This window comes from Rhinolophus sinicus, chromosome 6 (assembly GCF_057876585.1).
Source record: "Rhinolophus sinicus isolate RSI-liver-muscle chromosome 6, RSI-T2T, whole genome shotgun sequence".
Taxonomy (NCBI): domain Eukaryota; kingdom Metazoa; phylum Chordata; class Mammalia; order Chiroptera; family Rhinolophidae; genus Rhinolophus; species Rhinolophus sinicus.
In genome coordinates, this window is record NC_142506.1 from 66,682,215 (window position 1) to 66,693,796 (window position 11,582).

Below are 11,582 nucleotides of genomic sequence, written 5' to 3' on the forward strand. Positions count from 1 at the left end.
AAATGCAGACTCAGAATGCAGTGTTCCTCTAAACAATCAAGTCAGAGTTTTGAAAATGGCGCCTTTTGTGCAGGAAGCCCTCCCGTACACATAGCTGCTTAAGCAAGTTTTACTGTAGTTCAGCTGACCTAAAATATGTCTTCCGTTTGCCCAAACTTCAGTTGGACCATGATGACATTTAAACATGATGCAATGTGCTCTTGTTTCTGGTTATGATTTCAGAGTGAAAACTTGAAGATAGCAATCTCTTTAAGACAATGCTTTTGTCAGGTTCATCAGTAATTTCTAGGTTGCAAAACCTGAGCACTTCTCACCATCTTCACCATCACCACTGATCCAAGCCACCACCATTTCTCTCTTGAATTTCTACAGTATCTCCACCTTCTTTGGGTTTTGCTCAAATATTACCGCCTCAGAGTCCTTCCCTGATGACTCCATTTAAGATTACAACTCCACTCCTACCCCCAGCTTTCCCTATTCCCTTTCTCTACGTGACTCATTTTATACCAAAGAACCTATCACCACCTGGAATACTTCTTTACCTGCGCCTCGTCTATCCTTCATCAACTGGAACATAAGCTGTAGGAGTGTAAGAACTCTTTTCTTACTCTATCATCCATGCCCTTGAAGGTCAGAGTTTGTTTCTATACTTCTCAAGAGTTTTCTTGAGGTGACACACATCAATAACATGGCATTCCTCATTTCTCTGACCACAGGGAATGCTGGGCGAGTGCAGTACCCAGCTGCACCCTAGTTCTCCGACCCCATGCCTCTCCTTTCCCCCACCAGACCCACAGAAGGAAGGCTCCTCCTCTCCAGTTGTTTAACTGCCTTGCCTCTCATTATTATTAGGAGTACCATCTCAAAAGAGGCTTTGTACATAATTTCCAATTTCTGTATTTTGTAAGGAATAATTAGGTTTAATGACATTTGCTTGAGCATGCTCCCAAATAGCAAAGAAGGGCGCTGCCTAAACAGTGTGTTTACGGATGTTGCAGGAAGAGCTCTCACCCACCACCAAATTTCTTCGACCAAGTTGGACTGCCGTAGTAACTGATAATCCACCCTAAGTCCCACGTTTTAGGGCTGTCAACGAGAGGTCCCCAAGTTTATCAGTGCAGAGAGCTCCTCTTTCTCTTTTATGATCAGTGAGCCTCAACTAGAAACTAGAAACCAAAATGTAGCTATTTGCAGAATAAAGTAAACTCAGACATATAGAAAATCAGGCCAAATTTTCATTCTATTGAATAAGCCTTTCTGAACTTTAAAAAATATGTATGTCTATATATGGGTCTATATTTCACCTTCTGGCCCTTCTTACCTGTGAATCTGAAGATGTGTTTCTTCTTTGTATCTCCTCTTCTGTTTTGACATTGAAGAGTATGTGGCAGGCAGATTTGGCCAAGATGACTCTGCTGGATATGCTGTTTTTTACCTTGACAAGAGTTACGGAGAGAACATCACCCTCTCCCTGTTTGTGTGAACACGTCGGCCGTCAGGCTTATTTCCAGCTTTGGGAAACAGCACCCAGAACCTCCGTGTCTGCCTAGAGTGTGGCAGGCTGGCGAGGCTCAGTCCATCTTCTTCCAAATTAGAGGCAAACTTTGTCCTTAGCGATGGGAAAGTCCACTTCATAGCTTTGAAAATCAAGCTGGATAAAACTGAACTGTACCAGTCTTCACAAACCCTAGGATTGATTTCTGCTCCTCCCGGTACATGGAAAATCCAAAGAGGCAATGTCCTCTACATTGGTGGCCTGCCTGACAGGCAAAAGACTGACGTTTATGGTGGATTCTTCAAAGGCTGTATCCAAGATATACGATTAAACAACCAAAACCTGGAATTCTTCCCAAACTCAATGAGCAATGCATCCCACAATCCAATTCCTGTCAATGTGACCCAAGGTTGTCCTGGAGGCGACATGTGCGAGGTAGGATTACCCATCCCAGCTGTGTCCGTAGTGGATGGCAGAGATTTATTTTAGTAAATAGACAATTTACGATCACCTTCTCTGTATGTGAAGATGACGCGGTTGGCACTCCAGCCATCTTCATCCTTCATCAATATTTTCCCAGCAAGACGGTGGGATTTATATTGTGCCGTAAAAACATGGGCTTAGCCCTACTGGCATCATGGTCTATTTAATCAACTTAGATAACGCCACTGACACGCTTGTCCTACACCCATAATAACCCAATTAATTTAAGAATAATTGCATGTTAATTCCACATTTATTAGTGGTAGCTCAGAGTTTTAACAGAATCAACTCTGTGTTGGAAGATACCGGTAACTTTATATTAAGCGCCCAGCTACCATTGTTTTGAACTTCTAGTAAGTCAACAAGAAAGAAAGAAATCTGGGAGGTAACTTCCTTCTGGTAGTTGGATTTGAAATTCTCTGAAACGGAATTTCTCAGAGCCCACGCTTTACCGTATATATTTTGTATGCTCTCTGAAAAGCTACTTAAATACTTCCATTTGTTGGCTCTGCATGACCTTTGAAAGGAAAAGAAGGAAATACATTTATACCTGTGGGACATTTATGGAGCTCTGACTGTCCTGCCATGCACTGGGCTTGATTTTAAATCTACAAAGACGGATCATTACACAGATAGAACATTATATAGGTGTGTGGCCAGGGTGCCAGGCACTGTTCCACAGGCATCTATTCATTTCATTCTATTAAAGGGCTGCTGCACGAGGCATGGTAACTGTCCTCATTTCCATCACTCACAGATCAGGAAACTGAAGGTTAGAAAGGTTATATAACTAGCCTAAATCACACTAATGGTGGAACCCAGATAAATATAGTCTGAGCTCGCCAGAATTCCTTTTTAAACACTTTCATTTGGGATACTTTGTGAGAAACCTTGTGAGAACTGAAATAATAATATTACGTCTGATTCAGAGGCAGAACAGCCGAGGAGGGCTGATGGCGGTTGCTGTACTGGGACCCGCAGGAAGTAGGTACCAAGCTTCACTACGTGACTTTCTGGTAGCTTTTCGGGGCAACAAGATGGCCCGCAGTTTCCTCATTGGGGAAAACAGAAGCAAAAATCTCTACTTCAGATGGTCATGAGTGTAACTGAAAGTGTCTGGTAATTTGTAAATTACGGAGAATACTAGTAAACCTTTCATAATCCCCTTGTGCTGTCGGAGATCAATTTTGTCCGTTTTCTCTTTCTCACTCACTGCATATCTACTTCTAGTTCTCTCTCTACCCCTTTCTCTTAAAAAAAAAAGTTGCCAACGGTAGCAGTTTTATTCTATTTGTTAACCTGTAGATATACACACTTCAAACTGTCAATACCTAGGAAATTAGCTTCTAAACATCAGAGACACCGGGCTTTCCTTCACTGTTTCCACACTTCGCTACCGGCTTTTCAATGCCTTTGGTTCCTTTTCTGCTCCGTCCAGGCTGTGTCACAACGGAGGTATTTGCCACTCCCTGTGGGGTAACTTGTCTTGCTCCTGCCCTGGGAACACAGCTGGGAACACCTGAGAGGAAGTGCAGTGCTGTGAGCCCAGACCTTGTGCTCCCACGGCCCAAGTGCCAGTTGGTGCCTCAAGGATTTGAACGCAGGTGGAGTTCAAGCTTATCATCCATCCAATGAAGCTGGGCATCTGTTGTTCCAGGAGGCAACCCAGAGGAAGAATACAGATAAAACCGGTTCAGGAAAGAACCCTGTGGCTGTTTCCTCTGACATGAGCAGGAACATACACCGAATGGGGGTAGTTTAATAGCCCAGCTGGGCCTCATGGGTTTCTGGGGAGAGATGGAGGTCATAGCACCACCGAACCCTGATCCTTGATCATTTAAAGCCAATTTCTGAGAAAAGAATTAACCAGCTGGTCTTTGGCTTTTCTTTTCTCCTAATTGGAAAGACAGAGTAAGGGTTAGCACACTGCCATTTGTTAGCTCTGGGCACCAGCAGCTCACACACCCTCCGTAGTCTGCAGCTTCCTCTGTAGAATAAGGATGAAATATCTGCTTTATAGGTAGAGAAAGTATGTGTGTGTGTGTGTGTGTGTGTGTGTGCGCGCGTGCGCGCGTGTGCGCACACATGAGTGCAACTGACTTTTAACTGCCTACTGGTCAGCTTCATCAGAAACCAGGTCCACTGTCAATTTACCGTGTCACCATAGCTCCATGTGTGATTTCTCCGTGCTCAGTTTCTTTATGTCTGAAATGGATAATCAGTGCTTTATTTGTAGGAGCAAATGTAAAATCAACAGGGGCGTGTACTCGGATATTGATGGAGAAGAAATGTATGGGATGGGTTTTGATACCAGACCATCCAGGTCTGGCATTCTGGCTTGATTATCTGTTAGCCACACGACCGGAGAAAATTACTTAACTACTGGAGTCTCCATTTCCTTTATAAAATGGGGATGATGGTGATAACACTAAGCCTGCATCTGGGAATTCTGTAACAGAAATCACATAAAGGCAATGAGCAGATTGCCCAGCCCACAGCACTCAGTGCATTTTGGCAGTGACATGATGGCTGCTCGTATTACTAAAGTACTGCAGACTTTAGTAATGATGGTGCCACTTGGCACTGCTCTCTCTCTTACCATGTTTTCCTGAAAATAAGACCGGGGCTTATATTAATTTTTGCTCCAAAAGATGCATTTGGGCTTATGTTCAGGGGATGTCATCCTGAAAAATCATGCTAGGGCTTATTTTCCTGTTAGGTGTGATTTTCGGGGAAACACGGTAGGTGCTGCTAATGCCATTTTTAATGGACAAAGCAGTGCGACATTATTCAGGAGCAATAGGAAAACCAGCAGAGAACTCACCAATATCATCACCTTCGGTGTCAGGACGCGGGATGCTAACGTGACCATACTGTACGCAGAGAAGGAGCCTGAGGTTCTTAACATTAGCATTCAAGATTCCAGATTGTTATTCCAACTGCAAAGCGGCAACAGTTTCCATAAGCTGAGTCTGACAAGTATGCAGTCAGTGGATGAGGGCATGTGGCACCATGTGACTCTTTCCATGGCAGACCCACTGGCCCGGGCCTCCACGTGGCAGATGGAAGTGCACAACCAAACCCCTTCTGTGACCAGTGCAGTGGCCACTGGAAGCCTTGGCTTCTGGAAGGAGAAGACAGATATTCCACATGGGTGACTGAGCAGCTGACAACACGTGGGGCCTGCCAGGGTGTGTGAGCACAATAGACACCGGTGGCATTTCTCTCTCTTACATTGAAAATGTTCATGGTTTCATGAACAAACCTCAGGAAGAGCAGTTTTTCAAAATCTCTGAATTCCGGAGTTCCTGGCTCTTTGCAGTTAGATGCCTGTAACTCCAACCCCTGTCCGCATGGAGGAAACTGTGAAAACATCTACAGCTTTTATCACTGCTCCTGTCCCATGGGATGGGCAGGGCCACATGGCGAACTCAATGTTGACGAATGCTTTTCAAACCTCTATAACCATGGCAACTTCTCTGACAGAGCTGCCGCCTAACACTGCAGGTGCGAGCCTGGGCACACTGGTGTCAACGGTGACGTGGGTATAGACAATTGCCAAAGTCACCAGTGTGCAAATGGGGCCACCTGCATCAGTGACACCAGGGGCTATTCTTGCCTCTGTTTTGGAAATTTCACAGGAAAATTTTGCAGGTGAGCATAACGTGCGTATAAAGGTTGGTTTTAGAGCTAAGCGCAGCATTCTCCTTGCCAAACTGGAAAGCTGTCTCCTCAGGTAACATATAGGCCATGCTGAACAGGACTCACATTGGTCACGTACAGACAGGATCCCACCTGCTGGAATGTTCTAGAAGGAAGTTGGCAGTGTTTTGACCAGATTTTAAGCAAAATGTTTTCTGAGTCGCCTTCATTAGAGTATGTCTCAGGACCTACAGCCCCAGAGTCTGACAGCCTGAGGCCTCAGGAAACAAATAGATTTATGATAAATGCAAACGCTGAATGTTAGTATTGTTGGAGGAAGCATGACTCCTATCCCTAAAACAGTGCCCTGGGTTATTTCAGGTAGGTAAATATTGTAAAACCCTGAAAAGACTGTTAAAGTATCATTTCAAAGAGAAATCGTAACTCTCAGACAAATAAATAAACATGTTTTGATGGTTTTATCGAACTCATTAATTAATGAGGGAACAAGATAGAAAAACCAGCTCAGAGGACAATCTTATCATATATATATAATATATATGTATATACATATATAGATAATATATATGTATATACCTATTATATCTATTATATACCTATTATATCTATACATTTATTCAATATATATTATCTATATATGAATAAATGTAATAGGTATATAATTATATATATACCTATATATAATTATATACCTATAAATATAATAGGTATATAATTATATATATAGTATATATTTATGCCATAAATATTTAATTATTGTATTATCGCCCATTTCAAAGTATTCCACAACATTTTTTCTAAAACAGCAGAAGCAGTATTTTTTCTCAAACTACAGAAGTAATCACCTCCATTTCATGTTATATAAACAGAAATAAAAATGAATATTTTCTTATTAAGTCACATTACTTCAATATTTCCACATAAGTAGAATTCATTATTGAATTCTTATAACTTGTGCTGCTTTTAAATTCACTAAACAATTGAGTCATTATGGGAGGTGAGAGGGTATTATTAACAAGTAATAATATACTCATATTTTGGACAGAACACCTGGAGTCGTTGGCAACTTGTAGACATTACACTGATTCAGAGGTTGTACCTTGATTTGATGAATCTCCTGGCAGACGTAACATGCAGCCATAGCTATGAGAAGATGTATTATCTCCATAACATTTATTGCTGTTCAGAGCATGTGAAGACAAGGTATGTGTTAGGGTCTAAGTGTTGACATTCCAGCAAGATGTCACTGCTCACGAGTTAACCAACTCATTTGCCAACTGGTAAACTACCTGTCTAAAAGCAAAAGACATTCAGGATCAAAATTAATAGTATTGCCACTGTGACTTTGGATAAGTAAAATAAACATATACACCCCAGTCACTACTTCTCCAGTATTTTTTTCTGACTAATTCATCAAAGTCAAGTTCTCAAAGATTAAAGCTCTCAAAAATATCTTCTAACGAGATTCAAAATTTGTCTCTTAAACATAAGATGTATACAAAGCTTCATATTTGTATTGGTAATTGACCTCTTTCAAAATGGTTAACTTTTTTTTGGCTCTTTTGAAAAGTCCTCATATTTTCTTTTTAAAGTGGAATTGATTAGCTCTTATGAGAAAAGACACACTCACCGTCATGTAGGCTAATTTCTCCATATTAGCTGTAGCACACACAACAGGACAAAATTCAATTCATCTTCTATTTCCTGAATATTAATTAGGCATCAGATACCATGCACATGCACAGTGAATCAAAGGACCTGGGCACCACCCTTCAAACCTTTTTAATCAGTCCCTTCAGACCACTGGGTTTCTCTTGCAATAAAGTTCTGCTTAGCTTCTAACAATGTGCTCTGCCCTGCAGTTTTTAAGGATCCTTTAACATATACAGCTTTGTTGTTATACAAAAGAGCCATGGTCTGAATTCACAAGTAGTTACCACTGAGTGCTGCACACAAGCCTCCTAGACAGCATTTGGCTGGCATGCTACAAAGCTATAAATTGTTAGCAAGTGTTGGCAAGGCAACCGGAGTTCAGATCCAAAGCCAACAGAGAAATCACATGAGTGTTTGGGTGCCAGAGCTCTGTCCTTGCCCTCCTGGCCTTTAAAAGATATGCAGTCTTCCTGCAGCCCGTGTTGGTTTATCAGCAAAGAAGCAACCATCTAGCTCCAGTAAACGTCTTTCAACCCTGACTTTACTGTCACCTATGGTGTAGATCTTATCTCACCAATGAAAACTATGCAGAGATGGAAGATCTACAGCCATGCTTTGTCACAGCGCCCTCTAGCGCTTTACTGAGAAAGTGACTCTTGCATAAGGCAGCACAATTAGCATCTGTAGTTCAGCCAGCCTGAGTGCTTAATTAGTTTGGCACTGACCATATCTATGAACTTTCTCAAAAAGTGTTCTTGAATGAGAGGAACAAGATGAACAGCTGTGGCTGTTATTTTTATCTCTTCAGAGACACCAGATTACCCCCAACAGTTTGTTGGAATAAGACAAATCTCACTTGTTACAACAGAGGAGACTGCGCCCAGTTCCAGGGTGAACTCCAATGCATGTGCCGGCCAGGCTTCACTGGGGAATGGTGAATCTCATTAGAGCTTTACAGGAGAGTTCCATGTGATTCTACGTTTCCCAAAGAAAGCCTTCAACAATTCTTCACCAAATGCAGTCATTGTTGATAAGGAGTTGTCCGTGCCTTCAGACAATCTGTGACCTGCTAAAAACGCAGGCAAATTTGAGATGCATTTATCAGGCTGAAGGTGAGGTCAAGGGTCGAAAGGCTGCATACTCCGTAGCTTTTAGGGAGCAATGTCCCCAAAATGAGTACAGACCGGGTCTCTATATGACATAGATACTAGGTAAATGGATGATCAATGCCTAACCATTTTTTGAACAGCATACCATGCATGCTACACTTGTTATCTTCACTTGTCATTATTTCCGTTTTGCATTTGTGTAACCTGAGGCTGAGAGGTCAAGTGACAGGACCGATGTGAGTCCAGATGTATGCTGCAGTCAGGCGGCACTGCCTTCAGAGACTCTGACCATCTACTGGACATGCTAGCTACATGCATGAATCAATCTTTGCTTGGAACAATGGAAAGAAAATGGAAAAGTGCTCTTCCATCTCATATACCATCACAGTCAGATATACAGATCTCTGGTCAAACTTCCTACAGTGAACAAATTAGAGAAATTAAAGTCAAACACATTTCACAGAGAGATTGGGCCTGAATTAATTTATCCTGAAAGGGCAGTTAATAAAATAATGGGTGTATTTGTACTGTGTGACAGAGTGGATTAATTTGAATATTCTGTTTTACCAGATTCTTTCGGTATCACAGAGGTGCAGCTCTTTGGCCATTTTTACAGAACAGCAGGGAATCTAGGATATCCGTACACCTGCATTTTACCCTTTAACATTCAATGATGAGTCTAGTCCTTACTTCCTGTGGTCGTCTCGAAGTGGCCTGGACAGTCCAATCAAGTGTATGCACAGAAGGATGTATCTGTAGTCATGTGCTCTTTCCACGGCACCAGTTTTCATCACGCGGCCAATTATTAACCCAGGACCATTCAGTGGCCTTTCAGTTCCATATATCACCAAAATATTGCAAATATTTCCTTGTCTGAAATTTCAAACACCTCTGTATTTACGTGCTGGTGACTTCCTACCTCGGTCTCCATTTCTGCTTAATGGCACAGTGCACAAAACTCATCTAAAGCCTTGTATTATTTCTCTCTGCCACTCACACATTGTCCCAATTACAATAAACACTTCCCTTTCCCCCAACATTTATTCCTTAAAAGGAACATGTATCTGTCATTTAAAAATTACTGATTTGAAACTCTGGAGGAAAACAAAGCTCAGAGTTTTCCTTGCTCCTCCAGGAGTCTTTCCATCTGGATAAATTTCTCTAAAGTAGTGAACACACAGTCAGTAGACTCTACTTTCAAAGTCCTTAACCATCATCATTAGTTAATTTACTGCATGCTAATGGATTTATTTATTTCAAATTTTCATCTGTTAATTAACCTCTAATGAAAGCTCCAAAATGTTTCTGACGAATGTGTCTATGTGTGTGTGCACTGTTTAGTTCAAAAAGATGTGGATAAGAAATGGGGAAAGAGGAGCTACAGGAAGACTAGAGAATGCTGGGTCCTCACCCAAGACCCAGAGCCATGTGACTTCCATAAGGTCCACAAATATTGAAAAGCTGTCCTCTAACAAATTGCCTTCGCTTCTGTCTTGTTAAACCTATAACTTCATGGTGTCATCCTGGCAAGTTGTGAATGATGGATGGTCTGAACACTCTGGGCCCCCAGCACAGAGAGTGCTTCTCAAGCCCCTTGCAGTTGTCACGTTTTGCTCAGATCTAATCAGAGAAATCTCCTTCCAGCCCAGAAGCCCAAGCCAGAAAAGGAAAACAAAATGTCTCCGCTACACTCAGTATCCAACAAGATAAACAACTGTTTTTCTGGGAAAAAATCTCTTCTTCTTTTATACCTGGGGTTGGCCCTGCCCCACCCACCACCTCAGCCCCTGCCATTTTGGGCCTAGTGAGTAGGCAGTGACCCAGCAAGCAAGGCTTCCATTTTGGGGGGTGGGGCATAAAAAATGTTTACATAAAACTTCAACATTGTAAGCCGCTCTGTAGAAGCAAGAGGAAACTTTCAAATTGCCTTAGAATTTATACCACTTCTTTTGAAAATTTGGCTTTGGAAGCCATTTTACCTGAACATTCCAAAATGATGCTTAGCTACAAACCAGATAGCAAGTTTGTAGCAAGTTTTCACTTGTTAGCAAGTGAAACCTTCTAATTATCTACTTTTGTCTTTTGTTAAAAAATGGGAGTCTGAAGGAAAATAATAAACCAACCTGTCTCAGAATAAACCATATATATATGGTTTATTCATATATATATATATGGTTAATATATATATATATATATATATATATATATATATATATATATATTTCTTTTCTGTTTTCAATGAGCTTTTCCCTTAGCTTAAGGCACCAATGGATCCAAATCCTGACAGCCTGAGGGTAAGTTAGCTCTCCAGACTCTGGGGTGGCAGAACACAGCCTCACTCTCATGGCTCCTGTGTGCCCCCCAAAAACTGAGCTGTTGGGGGAGAAACTGGTTTCTTCATGGCTCAGTTTTCTCTTGGCTTCTACATATTTATACCTGTTTTCCCGTGTGTGTGCGCGCGCAACTTATTTCCGTTAAAACCAACATTCATTAAAGTTATTTTAAGGAATATCTCCCCCATTAAGCATATATAAATTGTATGGGTATTGGTACGTTACACTTAAATCATTCTGGGTAAATGAGGCCACTTTTTTCTTGCCCCATTTCACAGCCAATCTATTCAACAGGGAGTGGGGTTTCCACTGTTTCTGTTTATTTTCAGGGTGTGAAAGGGACATTGATGAGTGTGCCTCGGATCTGTGCTTCAACAGCGGCCTGTGTCAGGACCTGCTCAATGGATTCCAGTGCAATGGTGAAATTCCCGGCATCAGTGAGTACTGTGAGGCAGACCTAAGCGGCCTGTCTTCCTCTGTCTCTCTCAGCCTCTGCCAGAGCCTCTTCCAGCTTCTCTCTTACCTCATTCTGCGTCTGAACGATGGGCCAGTGGTAGAGTGGGGCCAGCAGGAAGCTTTTTAACTTCCATTGGAACATCCCCAAACCTAAAAGCCATTGAATTTCAGGATAGGCCTTCACTCATTTCAGACCTCTAAAAAAAAAGAACAAAAAACAAAAGCTTGAAAACTATAATAAATTCAAGGATGATTTTAAGCATATCACAAAGACTTTATGAGTATATCCAATATTTACCTATTCTAGTTTTAAATGTAAAAAAAAAGTTTTTCTTACTATAACAGAAACATCTCATTATTGACTGCATTTTGTAGAAAGTTACTATCGTA

The 11,582-nt window shown here is 41.5% G+C and overlaps 1 protein-coding gene across 1 annotated transcript in view; it reads left to right on the plus strand.

Moving 5' to 3' along the window:
- The window catches only part of CRB1 (crumbs cell polarity complex component 1), a 52,532-nt gene extending 41,153 nt beyond the window's left edge, over window positions 1-11,379 (plus strand). The window contains 8 exon segments of the mRNA XM_088799306.1: window positions 1,372-1,929; window positions 3,411-3,549; window positions 3,551-3,578; window positions 4,724-5,124; window positions 5,126-5,271; window positions 5,273-5,632; window positions 8,103-8,227; window positions 11,066-11,379. Of these exon segments, the coding sequence (XP_088655432.1) occupies window positions 1,372-1,929; window positions 3,411-3,549; window positions 3,551-3,578; window positions 4,724-5,124; window positions 5,126-5,271; window positions 5,273-5,632; window positions 8,103-8,227; window positions 11,066-11,319 (2,011 nt within the window). The 3' untranslated portion in view covers window positions 11,320-11,379.
- The last annotated feature ends 203 nt before the right edge of the window (window positions 11,380-11,582 follow it).